We start from the raw sequence: 21,871 nt of genomic DNA on the forward strand, positions 1-21,871 counted from the left end.
AAGTGGGTTTTTTTTTTGTTTTTTTTTTTGGATGATGCTGCATAAGCTTGCTTTCTTGCTTCAAATGCCTCTACTAATGCTAATGCTAATCATACAAGCAGCATGCCTTGCATAGTGGAAAGAGCTATGGCACACAGTGACCAATAATAAACTTTTCAAGTTGAAACAGGAACCAAAATTTTGGCACTTGAGCATTCAGACTCCAAGAAGGGAAGAGGTGGTACTAGCATGGACAAGAATAGGACATACTCATCTGACCCACCTCCATCTTCTCACAGGTGAAGATCCTCCTCTATGTCCAGGTGGGAAGGAGCAGCAGTGCGTAGCACACGCTTCTTGATTAGACCGGAGTTCGAGCCCGTCACCACCAAATACGGAGGATGCGGAAAGGTCAGGGAATGGCCACCGCATATCCCGGAGCAATATGGCCTTAGTTGCTAATGCTCCTAAAAACCAAATAACAATAACAAACATCCTCCTCTATGTCAGTACTGCTCAGCACATCTAACACTCAAACATATTCTTATTGAGTGTCCTCACTATGAACAGGACAGAACATCAGTCTTGTTTTCTCTGACTAGTCTTAGAACCAATATCGCTGGAGCATATTATTGGAATTCAGGCAAATATCAGTGAACTTTTCTGCCTTCTTAAAAAAAATTGGAATATATCATCGATTCTAAATAGGGTTCTAAAATGAAATTGAAGTGGCTTGAATTTCATTACTGATGCACAGTTGCCAGTGCAGCTTATGCACCACTAAATACCCATTACACACATACACCCTTTTGACACTGGAAAATAGAGGATTTTCTTCTGCTTTGATGATAATTCAGGAGAAATTTTGACCATCAAGTGATACAGCACTCTTTACCACCTCCATTAAAAAGGAATTTCAATTAATCAGTTTAATTTTATAATTTTTCACATTAGTTTTCATATCTAGATCATTATAGCCAGATTGATCTTCACAAGCAGAACAGTAACCAGGATTCTTAGGTGGTGGTGGTCTCTTTGTCCTACTTTGAAATCTTAACAGATCTGTTAATTGATGTTTGTACTGAGCAATTATTGTCTTGGACCTTCCTCCTCTTTTCTTCTTTATATTGTCGCTAATATTCCCATCTACTTTATGCTTCTTGATATCCTGAAAAGGGATAATTTTCACATTTGGCCATTAATGCATTGTCTTTCAATGAGTATTTCCTGAATTTGTGAATCAGTTGTACAGCTGGACTCTGATGCTCTTCCATACAACTGTACGTTACCCTGTGAAGTTCTGGTTTTGAGTCCCCAAAATAGCAAGCCCTTGAAGATTCCGGCTGGTGAAGCATCTCCTGAAATATAAGTTCCACCAAATCTTCTAAGGTAACAATACAGGTAACCCTCGTATAACATAGTTGTTTGGTTCCTATAAAATCTTTTGTGGTGTGAAACCGTGTTATATGGGACTAAGAACCAGTACAAAAAGGGGGTTACATTCCAAAAGCTAACAAAAATGCACCATTTTTTTTTATAACTATCGGAAGCTTAATTTTATGAAAAATAGTAATAACTGAACAAATAGTAGTAGTAGTAGTAATGGCATGTGATGCAAGAAAGCATGTGTATGAGCTTATGCAGCATTAGCCAAAAAAAAAAAAAAAAAAAAAAAAATATTACACCATTCCATCCGAATGCCTGTCCACTTCCTCCTTAAATTTATTCAACCTATCAACTTCCACAACGACAGATGGAAGTTTGTTCCAGCAATTAACCACCCACTGGCTAAAGGGAAATATCCGCACATCTATTCTATATCTGTCTTTTCCAGCAATTAACCACCCGCTGGCTAAAGGGAAATTTCCACACATCTATTCTACATCTGTCTTTTCTTAATTTGAATTTATGCCCCCTTAGGTTCGTAATCTGAACAAGTGGAAGAATTCATCAGAATTTAGCGTGATCAACCCATTCAAGGCCTTATACACCTCAATCAGATCACCGCGCAGGTGCCTAGTCTCCAGCCACTGCAATTTGCAGAACTTAAGCCTCTCTTGGTAAGAGGATCCCTTCATTCCCCTCACCAACCTTGTTGCCCTTCTCTGTACATTAGCATTAGCAGAGGCATTTGATGCAAGAAAGCAAGCTTATGCAGCATCAGCCAAAAAAAAAAAAAAATTAATAAATAAATTTTAAAAAATAAATAAATAAAAAATAACCACGTCCACTTCACCCCTCTGTTCGTTCAAAATATCTGTCCAGCTGAGCCTTAAACTTATTTAGGCTATCAACTTCCACGACAAGGGATGGAAGTCTGTTCCACCAACCAACCACCCGCTGGCTAAAGGCAAATTTCCGCACATCTATCCTACATCTGTCTTTCCTCAATTTGAATTTATGCTCTCTCAGCTGATTATTCTGAGCAAGAGGAAGAATCCCATCAGCATTGAGCATGCTCAAACCATTCAAGGCTTTATACACCTTTATCAGATCACCTCGCTGGTGCCTAGTCTCCAGACACTGTAATTTGCAAAACTTAAGCCTTTCTTCGTAAGAGCACCCCTTTGTTCCATTCACTAATCTTGTTGTCCTTCTCTGTACTCGTTCCAGCAGCTCTACATCCTTCTTGAAATGAGGCCTCCAGGTCTGTATACAGTACTCTTAGGTGTGGCCTGACCATTGCCTTATACAAGGGAATAATCGCCTCCTTATCCCTGCTAGAAAAATTCCTATATATAATTGACAATACACCATGAGCTACTCTTGCAGCCCGTCTGCACTGCTCAGAGAACTTCATATCTGCCTGCTATGTAAACATATGTACATAGTACATATATATGTTTACATATGTACTACGTAAACACTGTGAACTTTTGAAAGTTAAAAATTTGATAGTATGAACCAGAGCTATAATGCTCAATACGTTCTACGTTGATATCAATATCTGTAAAAGAATAAGAGAAGTTTACCTCAATGTGATACAAAGGGTACTAGGAAAGTTTTGCAATACAGCTTTGTTTATTTAATTTTTTCAAAGTAATTTCCTCTACATTCAATACACCTCTCCATCCTCCGAAACCAATCTTTAAACCAGTTCTACCAGTTCTTGAATACTGTATACAGGCCTCCAGACCTGTATACAGTATTCAAGGTGTGGCCTCACCATTGCCTTATACAAGGGAATAATCACCTCCTTATCCCTGCTAGAAAAATTCCTGTACAAAGGGTACTAGGAAAGTTTTGCAATACAGCTTTGTTTATTTAATTTTTTCAAAGTAATTTCCTCTACATTCAATACACCTCTCCATCCTCCGAAACCAATCTTTAAACCAGTTCTGCCAAGTTTCACTAGGGAGTAAAGCACACTCGTTGTCCCAAGCCCGTAGAAGGTCCTCATCACTGGAAAACCGCCTCCCTTTTAGCTTCATTTTCACATGCGGGAACAGTGCAAAGTCGCAGGGAGCAAGGTCTGGCCTGTAGGGAGGGTGCTCGAGAAGTTTCAGTCCTGTCGTGGTCAAATATTCGGTGCAGGCTTTGGCGCAGTGAGCTGGAGCATTATCGTGATGGAGGTACCAGGTGTCCATTCTTGACTTTGGCCGCAGGTTCTTCATAGATCCAATGACTTTAGGCAGGCATTGTTCAGTATACCACTTAGCTGTGTCTGTCTTCTGCGTGTCCAAAACTACACGTTCCACAATTCCACTCGATTTGAAAAATACAGCTATCATTTTCTTCTTTACAGATTGGGATTTTCTGACAATTACGGGTGTGTCGTCATCATCAAAGACCCAAACTTTGTTTTGAGCCTTGGTCGGCAGATCGTAATAGTACAGCCAAGTCTCGTCACCTGTCATGTTGTTGTTCACATACCGAGATTGTCCCTTATCAAACTTTTTTAACATCTCCCGGCACCAAGTCACACGTCGTGTCATCTGCTCTTCAGTCAGTTGATGCGGCACCCAGAGAGAACAAAGTTTCTTCACGTGCAAATGATCTTGCAGAATCGAACGAATTGCTGGTGCATTTAGGCCCAAAGTATCCTCTATCTGTTGGTAGGTCACTCGCCTGTTTTCGTCAAGCATTTTCCTCACAGCAGTAACGTTTTCCTCCGTAACTGACGTTCGTGGCCTTCCCGGCCTCTCAGAATCCTCCAGAGTGAAATTTCCCCTTTGGAATTCTCTATACCACCTGAATATCGTTGTACGATGTGGACAATCATCATCTAGTGCAAGAGTCATTTCTTCTAAGCACTGGTCTATGGTTAAACCACGCACGAAATTATACCGCAAAACTGTCCTTATCTCATTTCGTGACCACGATGCCATCGCAAGCACTTTACACTCTCACTACTAATGAATAACTGAGCCCATCGACTTGGCGCGGCGGCTACTATGCACGTATGAACATGTCTCAACATGCAGCAACAAGCAGCTTCCTGTGATTCATTGTTGCGTCATATTGCAAAACTTTCCTAGTACCCCTTGCGTAGAACACTTCCGTACGACACTCTCCAGAAACCAAAATGAAAACAATTTAAAAAAAAATCAAAACTTCTACATTACAGCAAGAAACAATTAAAAATCAATTTAACGCAATTAAAAATTAAGTAAAAAATTAATTTAATGAAAAAATTGAAAAACGACTTTCCTTCCTACGAATAGAAAATCCAGCCTTATGTAATTTTACCTGACCAAAAAGTGCAGGAATATCCGAATAGGAAATCCGGTCTTATGTAATTTTACCTGACTGAAAAGTTGGGAAAAGGAAAATCAGGTAGGAAGGAAAATTGTTTTGCGATTTCTTCGTTAATTAATTTTACTTAATTTTTAATTGCATTAAATTGATTTTCAATTGTGTTCATTTGATTTTCAATTATTTCTCACTGTAATGCAAGACCTTTGATTTTTTAATTGTTTTCGTTTCAACTTCTAGAGAGCATCATACGGAAGTGTTCTACATATCATATTGAGGTAAACCTCTCTTATTCTTTTATAAAGAAAGTTAAAAATGTATAACAACTACTATTCTTCTGAAAGAAAGTGCACAGAATCAAATATTTTGCCTTTTTTTTTAGTATAAAATATTTTTAAAAGTTTATATATTTAAGACAAGCTATGTGTTAATCATAACAGTAAATTGAATTTAAAAAAAAATCTCACAATATGAAATAATTAGGAAAGAAAATCATTACCTACCTTTGCAATCTGCAAAAGTATAATGGAATGTTTGATAGTTTCAAGCATTGCATTTACATGCTCAAGTAAATCTACATCCTTCCTAAAATGAGGCCTCCAGACCTGTATGCAGTACTTAAGGCATGGACTGACCATTGTCTTATACAGAGGGATAATCACCTCCTTTTCCCCTGGTAGCAAAATTCCTATATATCATTGACAAAACCCCATGACCTTCTCTGGCAGCCTGTCTGTATTGCTCAGAAAACTTCATATCTGCCCACACAATTACTCCCAGGTCTTTTTCATTTTCTACCACCTTAAGTGTAGTACCACACAGTTGGTATGTTTCTCTGGGGTTACTTCTACCCATATGCAATACTTTGCATTTGTCAAGGTTGAACTTCAGTTGCCACTTCTTAGCCCATCTGCCCAAATTATCCAGATCCTATTGCAGTAACACACTGCCATTACTGTCATTAACAACCCTGCCAACCTTTGTATCATCTGCAAACTTTGGCTTAAGTTCTGTAAATGTCTTAAAATGTGATAGATATGTCAGATAATGTATGTTCATTTAATTTCTGCCTCTTCACTGCTGCTGAGCACAATCAAACGAGAACTTTTCTCTGTTGCAGAAAATCATCACATTCTGAACTTTATTTTGCAGCATGTATATTTCATTTATCTTCTGCTCTCTTTAAAATATCAGTAGTTTGCATTTGCTTGATATAGATCTTTGCAAATTTCATGTTATGAACTTTGTGCTCTTTTCAGTTGAAGGATCTGTATTCAAAAAATAGGATTCTAATTGCTCAGCTAAGTTTATGAATTCCTGTATGCTTTTTAGTGTGAAATTTGCAACTTCAGAATTTTCATCTGCACTATCATCCTCTGAATTTATTTGGTTTACCTCCAATATCAGATGCCTCCGTAGCCAGATGGGAAGGAGCAGCAGTTCGTTGAACACGCTTCTTGATTAGACCGGGGTTCGGGCCTGTCACCAATAAATACGGAGGATGCGGAAAGGTCAGGGAATATCCTGGAGCAATATGACCTTAGTTGCTAATGCTCCTAAAAACCAAATAACAAACATAACAAACCTCCAATATCATTTCCATTAAAACCACTTCACCAGCCTCTTTTTCTACCAGTTATTTGTGAACGTCTTCAGTAGTCATATAATCAAAACCTTCCCCTCCTACCGACTTAGCAAGTTCTACTATTGCACAGATTCTATTTTCTTCTGGTTTGACCATATTTCCTGAATGAACTGACTCTGGCCCCTTACATTTTTCCAACACGCATGAATGTTTACGGTGATGTAGCTATGATTCCGATAGTTCACAACTGAAAAATGGTTCTATGCCTCCATCACTTTAATAGATTTGGAATCCATTTTTTCAAATATTCACTGTAACGATATTCTGATTGCATTCCGATATTCTGAAAGTATTCTTTTTGCTCGTAGTTTCCCTGACATGTTGATTCAAATAGCAATCGTCTAGGTGATTTAAAATTTTTTCCCCCATGAGGAGTTTCCTTCCCATTTGCTCCAGTCAGTTAGAGGCAAATTAAAATCACCCGTAATAAGACATTCACACTTAATTACCCATTCCATTTGCATGTAGAGGCTCTTTATGCCTTTGCTTCCAACTATCTCACACCTTACAGATTCTATACTAGCATGAGAAATGTCTGAATCTAGTAAAGCTTTTTCGCACTCAGGCTGCTTTTGATAAGAAGCACCCCACCACTTTCTAAATACATTATACATACTGTACTGAAGCTGATCATCCCCTATCTCCGGTGGCACCACGTTTCTCTAAGCCCTATTATGTGAACGTTACTCATCCTAACCAGCAGTTTGAATTCAATCATTTTATTGACAACGCTTCGGACATCACCGTATAAACAATTAAGACTTGGTGTTTTTGTATAATTAACCCTGACACACCTCTTAATGTTATTTAAGCTGGCTTCCCTGGCATTAGCTACCCGCTCATTTGAAACACTTCTTTCCTCAGAACATATTGCTAATATGTTCTCTTGCGGTAACAAAACAAGAACTCTTGAAGTATGTGCAAGTGCTACTTTGACCAATGTTATCAGATAAACACGTATCTATATTACATTCAATAATACTGGCAAAAACTCTTGCACCACCTTTGTTTAAATGTATTCTGTATCTACAAAACAGATTCCTTCAACCTAAAAGTGCAGGCCAAGCTGATAGAAATTTCCCCCAAAAGCCTTGCAGAGTCCTTCAAGTCTTGAGTTAATCCACAATGCTTTCAGCATATAATCTCCCCTATCATGCCTAGGCAGAATTGTGACCTAACTCGCGGCATTTCTTCAGCATGGTCCTATATTTGTCTAACAAATCATCAGATCGTGTATGCTTAATATCATTAGCCCCCACATGAATAATAATATTATCTTTACCCCTCTTAAAATCTGACAGTGTTGGTGACATCATTAATAGTTGCTCCTGGCAGATATACCCTGGTTCTGGTCCACCTATCTTTATTACAAAAAATATTTCCCGTTTCCCTGACAGGAGTCTCCTAATAAAACTAAGTCCCTTTGAACCAGATCAGTTTGCACTGTTCTGGGAACCGTATCGGGTCTCAAAACAGAAGATACACCCAGATATGCTGACCGGGCTAGCCGGGTGGGTAAAGTGCCTGCCTGGCAACCCAAAGGTCACGGGTTCGATTCCCGCCTCGGGCTTGGATCAAAGTACTACAAAAAAAAAACCTTGGGAGGTGTATTATGGCCACAGAAGCCTATGTGCCAACAACTACCAAAAGAAAAAAAAAAAAAAAAAAAAACACAACCAGATACAAGATACAGCCTGCTGCCTGTTGTACAATCCTATCTTGGATGTATCATATACCACTGTGCGATCTATCATTCAAAGCATGGGGACAACACACCTTATCCCAACAGAACTTACTGCAAATTCATGCCGGTTTGAGAACCCCCAGCATGTACAGTACACGTCAATCTATATGGATGGATCTAAAATTCATATTGCTGTAGCAGCAGCATTATTTCCCAACATTACCATAGCCAAGAAACTCCCTGTTGAGTGTAAGAGCTATACTGCAGAACTCAGAACTCTGTGCTATTTACATAGCCTTAAATTTTGCATTCACAACAAACATATTGCATAGTTATTTATGCAGATTCCATTAGTGTTATTGATGCTATCCAGCAGAATAGAAATCATTATAATCTCTTAATCATACAGATTTGTAATACCATGACCAAGTTAAATAAGAACAAACAACTAGTTCTCTTTTCTTGGCTCACTGGTCACATTGGAATTGCTGGAAGTGAACATGCTGATCTAGCTGCCAAAACTGGTATAAATCCTGTAGATCAATCCTTTTAATGTACCAGTCTCAGATTACAAGTTAATTATAAAGAAGCAATGTCTTGAACAATGGCAACCCATCTGGAAAAGTCAAGTTGGTAACAAGCTACTCTGTATAAAGAAAGATTTCACACTGTGTAAATACAGTATATACGAGAATAGACATGAAAAAGTCATACTAGTCCGACTATCAATAGGCCACACAAACATACACACCTTAATCTGATTGCAGGCACTAATCCACCGCAGTGCACGAATTGCAATCCCCAGCTCACTATCCCACAAGCTGTGTGGTTACCTCATTTCCCACGATGAACACTTCTTTCAGTATTGCTGACCTCCTAGCAGATACGCCACATGTAGCCAAAATTTGTACTTTTGTGTAAACTTCAGCAACATTTATACAGATAAAACTATGTATTTAACATTACCATAGTTAGGTGCATTGTGGCCTTATTGCTCTAATGCATATAAACAAACAAGGAATGTCACCTGAAGTACATCAAATCAAAGGAAGGCTCATTTCTAATTGAGCAGGGTGGTGAAGTTATGAATAGGTGGAAAGGGTATTGCCAGGTTCTTTTGGTAGGAATGAAGGTCATATGATATTGCAGATGGAGACAGCAAGGAGAATGATACCAGTCTGGCAGAGCTGGATGTGGCTAAATAAAAGCTGAAAGCCATGATGGCATAACACCTGAGATGATGAAGTGCCAAAAAATCAAGGCATTTTTTTTCTGTATTCTCAAATTCTGGAAACAAGGCTCAGGAAAGAGGTGGAGGGGCTTCTGGAGGAGGCCCAATGCAAGTTCATATAGGGAACGAGCACGCATGATTTTATCTTTACACTTCAGCAGTTTAGTGAGAAATCCACTGAGTATGACTCAGAAGTGTATCTTTACTACCTTGACCTTGAGATGGCATTTGACAAGCTTCCATGGTGTAAGTTAAGGAGAGTGCTGGAGAAGAAAAATGTTAGCAGAACAGGCCAGGTGCTAGGGGTGCTCAGTGAAGCACTTGCTACAGGCACCGCCTAAAATAGGCGCCATGCCATTAATAACATGTTTTACATTTCACATTCAATATCAAATTTCTACTTTCTCTCTACCCCAAATACAAAATATCTTTTCTTGTTTATTGTAGTGTTAGGTTTTGTTATCTACAATTATACAAATATACCACAGCGATAGATACAGTAATCCATAATTACTGTATAGTACAGTAATCCATACAATAAACCCTACAGACCAGGTGATTGTGAAGATTATGACGAAAGCCTCTACATGCAAACGGAATGGGCAAGTAAGCATCAATGTCTTATTATGGGTGATTTCAATTTGCCTCTAATTGATTGGAGTAAATGGGAAGGAAACTCGACATGGGGAACAAAATATTTAAATCAACTAGATGACTGTTATTTGTATCATGTCAGGGAAAGTACTGGAGAAAAGAATATCCTAGACCTCATCATCACCCATGAATCAGATGACATAACAGGACTGACAGTAGAGGAACCAGTAGCAGGAAGTGATCACGGAGTTCTACGGTGGATGATGATGAGAGAGATAGCAGTAGTAAAAGGCAAAGGAATGGGTTTTAATTTCAGAAAAGGAAATTACGATGCCTTAAGGTGCCTGGGTAGATATCGCGCAGAGAATGAATACATTTGAACTATGGTACGCTTTTAAAACATTAATCACAGATGCCTTGAATGCGTATATACCATTAAAAAAATGCTCCACGAGGAGGGTTCCAAGTTGGATGAATAGTGAATTTGCCACATTACTTGAGCAGAAAAAGGTGGCATGGGAAAGTTACAGAGCAATAAAAAGTACTGAAGCCTATAATAGCTACAAGGTGATCTGTAATAGAGCCACAGAAAAGGTTCGACAGACAAAGGCAGTTTATGAGAAATCACTAGCAAACAGAGCAAAGAGGGGGGGGGGGAGATAAGGAATTCTTCACATATATAAATGCCAAGAAGAGCATGACAAACCAGATCGGACCTTTACGTAAGGGAAAGGGGATAGTATTAAATACACCAGCTGCCGTTGCAGATGAACTCAACAGTTATTTTGCATCGATATTTACAAATGAAAAACCTTTTGTGGCAATGGGAAATTGTGGGAGCGAAATTGAAAAATATGTAGTTAATGATATTGAAATTTCGCATGATTATTTAATGAAAAAACTTTCGAGCCTACAGGTCAGTAAGGCTCCTGGAGTTGATGGATTTCCCTATAATCTTAAGGGAGGCGGCAAGTGAGTGCATTGAACCATTGAGGCTAATTATGCGAGCATCACTAGACTCTCTGGAGATTCCCTTGGATTGGAAAAGTGCCAATGTATCTCCAGTACATAAGGGTGGCTCTAAGAGTGAAGTGGGAAATTTTCAACCTATCAGTCTGACTTCGGTGGTAGAGAAAATCATGGAGGAATGATCAAGGGTGGAATTCAGGATCATTTGAATCGAATTGAAATTCTCAAGGATACTCAGCATGGTTTTGTAAAGGGAAAATCATGTTTAACAAATCTGGTTCGCTATTTTGAAAGGGTCACTCACGAGCTGGATTTAGGGAATAATTTCGACATTGTTTATTTAGATTTCCGCAAAGCTTTTGACTCAGTCCCACATGAGCGGTTGCTTTATAAGCTGGAACAGGTTGGAATCACTGGGAAAATCCTTAGATGGATAGCAGGATGGCTGCAGGGCAGGAGGCAGAGGGTTGTGATAAATGGCTATTCCTCAGATTGGGTTGATGTAAGAAGTGGGGTTCCCCAAGGATCAGTATTAGGACCACTGTTGTTTTCAATTTTCATAAACGACATTGATGAAGGGATAGAGGGCGTGATGTCTAAATTTGCAGATGATGTTAAAATTGGTAGAGTAGTTAATGATCACTGTCAAGCTGAGCTTCTTCAGAGAGACCTAGATAGACTTCAAGAATGGTCAGAAAAATGGCAGCTATGCTTTAATCCAAAAAGTGTAAGGTATTACACCTGGGAAACAGTAATCCAAAAATAACTTATTCATTTGGTGGGGTTCAACTAAACCCAGTACTGGAAGAAAGGGACTTTTGTGTTACGATACGGTCAGACATGAAATTCTCTGAGCATTGTAAACAAGTTGCAAGGAAGGACCATGGTGTCCTATCGATGATCTATCGAACTTTTGCAAGTAGAGATAGGGATGTGATAATTCCATTATATAAGGCTTTTATTAGACCACACTTGGAATACTGTGTTCAAGTATGGAGACCGCACCTAAAGAAAGACATCGAGCTTCTTGAAAGGGTGCAAAGATGAGTAACTCGCCTGCTGAGATTGCCAAAAGGGTGTCCTTATGAAGAAAGACTTTGAATATGTGGGTTGCAGAGTTTGGAAACTAGACACCTTAGAGGAGATTTGATTGAGGTGTTTAAGGCTCTGAGAGGCATCAGTAAAATGAATGAGGACGGAATTTTCAAGGTTATAAATGATGCTAGAACTAGGGGACATAAATTCAAGTAACGGGGGGGAAATGTTTAGATTGGACTGCAGGAAGTTTTATTTTAGCCAGCGAGTTATAATTTACTGGAATAAGTTGCCTACATGGGTGGTAGAGGCTGACAGTTTGGGGAAGTTCAAAGGTCATCTGGATAGTACCTTCAGGTCAGGGAAGCACATAGGATAATAGGTTTAATTTCCTTTTCTTTTATTAATTATTATTATTTTTTTATTTTATTTATTTATTTTATTTATTTTTTTATCATTGCTTTATTCGTTTTTTTTTTTTTTTTGGCCGGTGCAGCATAAGCCATAGGCTTTCCTGCACTATGCAGCCATTTCTAATACTAATACTGCCTTAATTACATGGAGTGGAGAATAGAAGTCATTAGTAATTTTCTACTAATGACTTCTATTAACCACAAAAAGTGAAATGCTAGATGCAGTACTGCATATATACATGTGTTAAGCTACGATATGAATTAGGTGCTGTTACAAGGTTTTGCCTCGGGCTTCACAAATTCTAGCTCCGTTTCTGGAGCTGAAACTTACTAGCTGCCATTAGGAGTTACTGTAGCTAAGTTGTAAGCTATGTGAGAACTTGCAACACGAAGTCAGAAGAATTCTTGACAAAATCGGGTGTGAGGCAAGGAGATATTCTCTCTCTTATCTCTTCATTATCATCATGGATGATATCATCAAGGACTGCAAGGCCCTTCCAGTTGGAAAATTGAATGATGAGGCCTGTTGCCATCTGAGCTTGCTTTTGTTGATCATGTGGTGTTGATATCCAAATTGCAGAAAAATCTTCAATATAACCTGAACATGTTGCAGAAAACTATGGGAAAAAGAGGAATGGTCATTAGCTCCAAAAAGACCAAGTCTATAGTAATTTCCTGGAAATCTGTATACATCTGATTACCTGAGATGGGAAAAATATTGATCAGGTTCAGCATTTTAATTATTTGGGATCTACCATCAGCAAGGATGGCCAAATAGATGAAGAGCTAAATGTGAGGATTGTAACCTTGGGATGCCTGTACCATGCCATAAACTGAGGCTTATCAAGGAGGTGAGAAAGAGAACAGAGTTAAATATGTACAATTTAACCTTATACCAACCTTGACATACAACTGTGAATTGTGGACCCTTTCCTCACAGCATGAGCCGACTGCAAGCTGCCGAAATGTGGTATACCTTTGAAGAGTGAACAGAAGAAAAGATGAGACCAAGTCTGCAATCAAACTATATGGGTTGCATTAAATGTGAATCCACTTCAGTTGCAGAATCAGGAAGCCTAACTTCAGTGGTGTGGCCATATCATCAGAATGGATGACAACTAGTTTCCACATTTAACCTGCGGAGCCAAACTCTCTGGAGCATGACCAAGGGGAGTGACCACTTGTGAAATTGGAAGATAACATCCAGGATAGCCTGACCAAGAGTGGAGTGGCCTGGAGACAGGTCAGGACTATTGCTCCGACAGGAAAGACTGGTGATTTCTCTGTGAAACCTTGATGCCAGCTGTTACAAGAGGAGTGACTAAGTCTAAAGTCTTTTGTTCTCCCCTACCTTGAGGAGTGTGTACCATCTAATTGATATGTTCTTCTGGATTAATTTCTGCCATTATGCAATACTTTGCAGTTTTAAATGTTAAATCTCAATTGCCACTTCCAGCATGTCTGCGCATAATTTTTCGAGGTCTAGTTGCGGTTGTACACTTTGACTCCTGCCTTTAATCACTTTGCCAATCAACCAATTGTATATCTGCAGACTTAGACAATAAACTTGATGTACCTTGATTAGTATTATTAATAAATATTGAAAACATTATGGGGCCACAGAAACATGAGGGACTCCACTAATAACATTAGTTCCCATAAGAGCAGTGCCAATTTATAGCTTCTCTCTGTCTTCTGTCAGTCAACCATCAGTTTATCCCTATCAGTGATTTGCACCTAATGCCATGTTCCTCCAATTTTTTCAGTAGTACTCTTTCATGTGAAACAGTGACAGAAACTTTACTGAAATCTTAATTGTTATGTAAAAAAATTTTTTTTCACCCAGTTCCTTTGTTGCTGCGTCATAGCAGCTAGTTAGATTGGTCAGACAAGATCTCCCCTTACTGTCCTTTAAAGATGTTCCTTTACAGGAATGCAGTACCTACATTACTTCTTTAACTAGTGATTATTTTTCTTTTCCATTACTCCATTATTTTCCCTGGAATTGAAGTCAAGACTACATCTTTAATTACTCACTTTGCCATTTGAGAATCCTCCTTTGTGAATAGCAGAGACATTTTTACATCTTTAATTATAGATTTTCCCCTAAATCCAATGATTCACTCATAATTTTAAACAAAGATTTGCTTACTTCTTTTGCTGCTTCTTGTAACAATTTTTTAGATCCTATCAGCCTCAGGTGCCCTGTTTATTTTTAGCTTCTCTTCCAAATCTTTCAAGTTCATTCTGCTGCATTTATCCTGTCATTCTGTGTTGAGCCTGCCCTACCCAACCTAGCAATTTTTGAACTCACTCAGTGCTGCCTTGATATCAGCAAATATTATTGCACACCTGCTATTTAAGTGTATCCCATCGGAGTAAAATTTTTGCCTATTAACAAGCATCGACCATCTTGAGAAAATTCTACCCCATGAGCCTTGCACAGTCTCTTCAGGGCTGAATTCATTGATTTGCCTCTTGTCATGGACTTCTTCCAATTGTGCGTGTGTGTGTGGAATTGCAGACACCAATTTAATCCTAACTTACAATGTAATATCTGCTGTAGTTCTTTTAGGTATATGCGTGCGCGTGTGCACGGGCGGGCTGAAAAATCTGGAATATTTCATGGAGAAAATTAAATAATAGAGTAAATTAAATGCTAGTGTCCTTAAGTTCAGTTCTTTCTCCAGCTCTTCACCTCTGTTATATTAATGATCTTCCACCAAATGAAAATCCTATCAATAGTTTTGCAGATGTAGCATATTATATTTCTCCTTCCAGTTTTGAGCAGCCTTGCCATGCACAAACAACTTCATCATTTTGAATACCAACTCTCCAATGGGGACACAGATAACTTAGTTAATTTTAATCCTTCTAAAATTTAGTCCTATCTTATATCTCACAAAAAAGAGACCTGCGCTTATCTTCAATGAAACTCAATCTCTAGACAAGATCACATATCTCTATGAGGGTTTACCCTGACTTCTACCCTCTCTTGGCATAAGCACAGCCTGAATATTGCTTCCTCTGCCTCGAAAAAAAAAAATAAAACTGGGTATTTCTTTCACTTTCAGCATTATATTTCGTCAGTAACTTCTCACTCTGCACAAATCTCAGATCCTCCTTACATAGAATATTGTTTTCACATCTCAGATGGTGCACCCAAAACCTCTCTTAAGCTTCAAGATTTTATTCCAAAAGATTCTCCACTCTCTGTCTCATAGACATTTGTTTCTGCTCTATGCTTTTTCTGTAGCACTGTTCTTCTGAATTGACTTTTATAATTTCTCCCCTCTCTTTCAAACCAGTCCGAACACATGCCACAATCAGTCAACATATGTGTACTGTCCAATTTCAAATTGCAATCTACAGAAATTAAAGTCTAACAAGTAACTGCTGCCTTCTCAGCATTCATACCTCTTCTGGTTGGGGTTATCATGAAAAAATAAAATAAATGTGAACACAGCCAGTTGAACTAAATGAAAATATGCAAATCATCAAAATACATCATAATAAACATTTAACAAAAATAAATTAAATTAAAAATCAAATGTTTAATTAACATACGAGGGGCATTTAATAAATTATCTAACTACCTATGAAAGAAATGAGATGTAGGCAAACATCTGTTTTTATTTTTCAATGTAACTCCCCTGAACTTCAATACATTTGTTTCATTTTATTGGCAATAAGGAAATATCCCAAATAAAATTCTTTGCGCCGTCCATGAAAGAATGTAGAAACAGCAGACTTTAGTTCATTATTATCATCAAAGTGACGTCCAGTTATGTTTTTCTTGAGGTGTTGCAACAGGAAATAGCCACTGGGGGTCAGATCCGGTCTGTAAGATGGATTCTGTAAAGTCAATCTCTCAAAGCAACAGTAGCAGCATGTGACCTGTGCACTGGTGTGTGGTCCTCAAGAAGCAGCACACCTCTGGAAAGCTTTCCATGGCATTTTTACTTTATGACATCCCTTAGGTTGTACAGTAGGGATGCATTGACTCCTCAGTAATGTTTGTATTCCAAGTAATGAATGTACAAAATTCCCTCAGCATCCCAAGAATTGGTGGCCATAATCTTTCCAGCTGAAGGCTGTATCCGAAATTTTTTGGGTTGGAGAGAACCCTTGTGCTTCCATTCCATTGATTCTTGCCTGGTCTCAAGATCCCAGTGATGAACCCATGTTTCATCACCCATAACAATGAATTGCTTCTGCACTGATAAATTTCCCACTTAGAGTCTTGGTTTCCATAAAGTCTCAAGTTAATCTACAAGGCTTTCAGCATATAGTGCTTCTTATAGGAGGGACTACATGCTGTGTCTGGGCAGAATTGCAGACATACACATTCTGACCTAATTCGCAGCATTTTTTTCAGCATGGTCCTATATTTCTCCAACAGATGGTTGGGTCATGTATGTTTAATAATTGTTAGTACCCACGTGAATAATAATTCTCTCTTTACCTCCATCAAATCTGACAATATGTTGGTAACATCATCGATTGTTGCCCATGGCAAACACACTCTGGTTCTAGACCACCTAGTAAGTGGATCTTGCAGCCACCTATCTTTATTACAAAACATGTTACCCGTTTCCCTGCCAGTAGTCTCCCAATAAAACTAAATCACTTTTGACCAGAGCAGTCTGCACTTGCAGTTGACTATTCTTTTCTGCGATCCAAATGGGTGGGGGGTTGCATCACATGGCAGGTCAGGAGATAGTTGAGTCCCTGACGAGCTCCCAGTTTTTTGTTTCTAGGACAAGCACTCCTTTCTTCAGACTCAAATTCTTCTTGTAATGCACCAAGTTGTAATTAGATCGGTACACTCATTGCATCCATTGCAAAGAAAACCAAATGAGCTAGGTTTGTCTACTAGACCAGCCTTACAATACCTGCCACAGGCTATACAAACGATGAAGTCTCGACTTACACCAGAAATGCCTGCAGGCATTTCTGTTTGAGTCTCAATGTCCTTGAACTTTGTATTGTAAATGGATCTTGTAGCCACCATTATCTAATTAAAATTTACAATATATTACAGAATTTGAACTACTGACAAAACTTAAATCACTAAAGAAGTTAAATTTAAGCTACCGAATAAAAGTTATAGAATTCCACCAGAATATCAATAACAAGGGCTGTCTGAATATTAAATTATAGCTTTCCAAATACTTTACAAATTTAATATTACAGAATGTAAATTAACTGAGTATTACAGAAATTGTACTGCTGATAAAATTTTAGCTACTAGTGAAATTAAATTTAAGCTACCCATGAAAGTTACAAAGTTCCCTCCAAAATATCGATAGCAAAGGCGATCTGAATATTATGCTGTAGCTTTCCAAATACTAATCTAAATACAAAAGTAAACTAACCTACATGACTGTAGGAATTCAAACTATACATTAAGTATACTTTAGTATATTAAAATAAAAAAAATAAAAAAAAAGCCTCAATTATTTCAAAAACTAATCTGCAATTAAGAGCTTCAGAAATACACAGCTGTGGCCTTGATTCCAGATCAACAAAAGTAATCTGTGACATTAAGGTGGGCAGCTGATCATTTGATCAGTTCCCTAATTTTATTCCTTCGAGGGGAATGACTCTTTCATTCAAGCATTCAAATTCATCCAGTAAAACTTTATACTTACACTTAATTTCCTCTCTCTCTCACCTAGCACACAGAAAGGCATGTACTCAGGAATTATGTTCATTTACAACTGTCTCGGTAGATACCAATCACACAGTGCATGCAATAAGGTATTTATTCATAAAACCACTACCCGCAATTCCCCCCTAGCTAAGGTATCCCCACTCCTTTGGATCATATGTTTTCCTGCTTTAGTGCTGAGCCCAGCTTTGGTTAATAATAGTTGAAATAGTCCCATAGGATGAATTCGATCAATGCATCTATTTTTTCAGCTTTAGGTTACAGTGCTTTTTTTGGGACGGTTGGGACACAATGGTACGGCTTACCGGCACCTTTCTTTAACAGTGACGTGTGACATTTGGATGCAGTGCATGTAAATTTTTTTCGGATATTTACCGACTATTCAAATAAGCTTAAAATTATTTAACTAAATTTGCATTTTTTACTGTCTATTGTTAAGATATTTTCTAAATAAAACTGTATAACCATTTTTATAATTCTAAAGTACTCTGTCGGACCTCTGTTTAATGAAGTCTTTTTATAGTGAATTATTTTGAATTCCCCTTGGAAGTTACATTTAAAATACTTTCCATTGAGCAAAGAAAATTTTCATATAGTGAACAGATTAGGAGAGAATTAACTCGGTACGCACTGTTGGCATTTCTAGCCTTCAGGCAATTAGTGCTGCTGCTGCTACAGCTAAAGGGATTACCATTCTACAACTTGTGTAGAGTGGTAATCCCTTTAGCTGTGGTACCTGTTAAAACCTGTCCCACATACGGAGAAGTCGTGCTAGTCAAGAGTGAGCAGATCCAGGTGTATTCCCAATGGGCTCGGGTCCACCTTCTACTGCACTGGTGTCCAACCTTTTCCCGTACAGGGGCCATAAAAAAAAAAATTGAAAGTTAGATTTCTTTAGTATGTTCCTTTTCCCATATCTTGTTGCATGTAAAAGTAAAATTGAAAATATTCGAAAATTTTATTAAGCACACAATTACATTTACTGAACAAAACATTTAATGAGAAATTTTTTTTTGATAATTAACAAAATTTAAAATGCTGTTTTAGTTCCCTTTCCTCACGGACTGTAGGTTGAACACCTCAGTGAATCAACTGTAAGCACACCGTTCGAGAATTATAAAAGTGATTTTCTTTTACTCTGACGAACAATCATCTGTTATTTCACGGAAGTACGTTATCCACATTTTTCCGTAAATTTTACTTATCTCTATTTACATGGCCACAGTACCTGAATATCCGAATGACACCGACATTTTGGACAGTTTCAAAAAAAAAAGAAAAGAAAAAATTTAAATTTAAGAACTAGTGACAATACCAATAACGAGAGAAGGAAAATGAGGACAACAAAGGTATCAATCCTTCTAAACATGAATTGTTGGCATTTGGTGAAAATGAAGATAGAAAATTGTCAATTAGGTTACAGTTAAATGAAAGAGATGCAATTCATGAATTTCGGGGATACCTAATTGATAAGAAGGTTTCAGAAGAATTGAAGCATTTGATGGACGCTCTGAATACAATACCAATTTCATCGAGTGAATGTGAACGAGGAATTTCACAAATGAATCCGATCGTCAGCTCAACCAGCGCTTTGTTGATGCAAAAACAGTTTCTTCACTACTGTTTCTTAAAATTGTAGGTCCACCGCTTCGATCCAGCAAAATGTACTCACATTTTCCTTCTTTTTTTTTTCTTGAATAATAAATTTATGCTCATTAAACTGTGTGTTAATATACTTAATTTGTTGTTCTTATTCCAAAAACATTACTGTACTAGTAAAGTAGCAATATCAGGATAAAAAAAAAATTTTAGAGTACTTTTAATTTTCAGTTTTTCCTTATAGCAAAGAATGAGTACTGGCACCTATATTTTTTTACAAAAAAAGCACTGGGTTCCAAAATTTTCTGGAATAACTCATAAGAGGGAACCCTATTCCCTCTGCCTGGGATTTGACTAACTATAGCCTCAGTTGAAGAAGCCTTTTGAAGTGACTTCAACAATCAATGGAACTTAGGTCCCATCCTCTCCAAATGAGTGACGAATGATGAAATTCATGACTATTTTGTCGTGAATAACCTTATGACCAATTCACTATTCCCAGCTGTTATAGTAATCTTTGTATTATGCAAAATCTGTAAAACACAATGATATATTAATTATAGCCTGCAGAAATCTAGCAAAAGAAAATATTCATTCAAGAATTATACTTTTCCTCCAGTTGTGTTTACAAACTTCCCAGTAGGGCAATATTACAGTATTCATGATGACAAGAGTCAACTTCACTTTTATGTTTTGCTTTCTAAATATTTAGAAAAATACCAAATAAACAAATCTCTTTAATAAGGCATTTAAATACTGTACTGAAGATTACATTTGTTATCAGATATCTACAAAAACTGTCACAATAAAATGTCCTGAATTTATGAGCACCTAACCAATTATGATCAACCGAATTAGCATTGATAGAGGCATATGATGCAAGAAAGCAAGCTTATACAGCATCGGCAAGGGGGGAAAAAAACTTCTCATTTCACCCATGTTCTTCTCTCAACAGTTAAAATTTTCTTTATTGTAAAAATATTTTTACTGATAGCAAATACCATCAGACTGAGGCAGTCATGGCACGGGTTCTGTAGAAGCAAAAAAGCATAGTTCAGTGGATGCTGTTTATTTTTTCTGAAGTCTGTTAAATTGATATTCATTAAAGGAAGCTTTTACTATAATTCATTTGTTTAAACAAGTTACTAGTAAATATTTGACCCTGATAAGCATTTCTAGATGCATTTATAATTAATTTAATGAAATGAAATGCAAAAATGGTTGTTCATTCATAGTGGGATGCATAGAAGGCCAAGGTAGTGTTATAAGTCACCTCCTGTCCCAAGTAAAAATTGGAATGGATCTTACCAAAGTAGTTTTGCCTACTTTCATATTGGAACGCCGCTCTCTTCTGGAAATGTATGCTGATTTTTTTGCACATCCAGATATCTTTGTCAGGTAAGAATATTAACAAGACCCAACTCTTTTTTTTTTTTTTTTTTCAAAACTGATTTTTTTAATTTTGTGCAAAATCTAATCTATTTTCACAGTTGTACTGTGGATGACAAATTCATTTAGTACATACGTTATCATTAGCCATATGGTACAAGGAAGCCCGAGGCTTTTCGCTTCACCAACCAAAAGATAAATTTCTGAGTTACCCTGAGAGAGAGAGAGAGAGAGAGAGAGAGAGAGAGAGACACAGAAATAGAAGCGAATCACCAAGTAAGAGAAGAATGATGATATCCAGCTCGGGACCCTGGGTGTGCCAAGCACATACTCAGGTGTGAGTCCCTGGGGTAAATGTTGACCATATTTCATTTAAAATTATACAATTAATGTACAGAGTTGGCAGAACTGCACTACCACCACTTTCACTTAAGCTATGATGAAATTCAAAAAAGTAACAGACAGGTGTTGAAACTATGAAAACATGTAGTTTTTGAAAATAATATCCAAATATATCCAAAATAAATAGTACTATCCAAATCTCTGGGAAAAAATGCAATCTAAAATTTTTCATTTTTTGGCAGTTTTCTTGATTGACACTATAGATATGGAGCACAAAGTGAAGTTCAGGCTGGTAAACAAATTGAAAGGACTGAAAAGGGTGTTTGCTGATTAGGCATAAAGAATAGTGGAATTAATTGGATCATACCTACCTTGCCTAGAGATAAAAATGTAGCCAATTTTAAAGATTTCAAGACCCAGAAACGGTCATGATTTATATTCCTTTGCTGATTAGAGATTTTGTTGTAATTCCAAAATGTGCCACTACCAGTAAGATCTAATTATAGCCCTGTATAAACACCTACAGTAAAGTATGCCATAAATGTGCTGCTAATCAGTGTGCAGTCCATTCACATGTGTGAAATTCGTGATATCTCTTTATGCTCATATCTCACTGGTCTTT

At 37.6% G+C, this 21,871-nt stretch overlaps 1 protein-coding gene across 3 annotated transcripts in view; it reads left to right on the forward strand.

Moving 5' to 3' along the window:
* The window catches only part of LOC150078504 (oxysterol-binding protein-related protein 9), a 607,385-nt gene that overhangs the window by 345,772 nt on the left and 239,742 nt on the right, over positions 1-21,871 (forward strand). For all 3 annotated transcript variants that reach the window (XM_090385178.1, XM_090385176.1, XM_090385177.1), the window contains one exon: positions 20,754-20,916. In XM_090385178.1, coding sequence (XP_090241304.1) covers positions 20,754-20,916 — 163 coding nt within the window. The remainder of the gene's footprint in view (positions 1-20,753; positions 20,917-21,871) is intronic.

This window comes from Mastigoproctus giganteus, chromosome 11 (genome assembly GCF_048544385.1).
Source record: "Mastigoproctus giganteus isolate SK-2022 chromosome 11, ASM4854438v1, whole genome shotgun sequence".
Lineage (NCBI taxonomy): Eukaryota > Metazoa > Arthropoda > Arachnida > Uropygi > Thelyphonidae > Mastigoproctus > Mastigoproctus giganteus.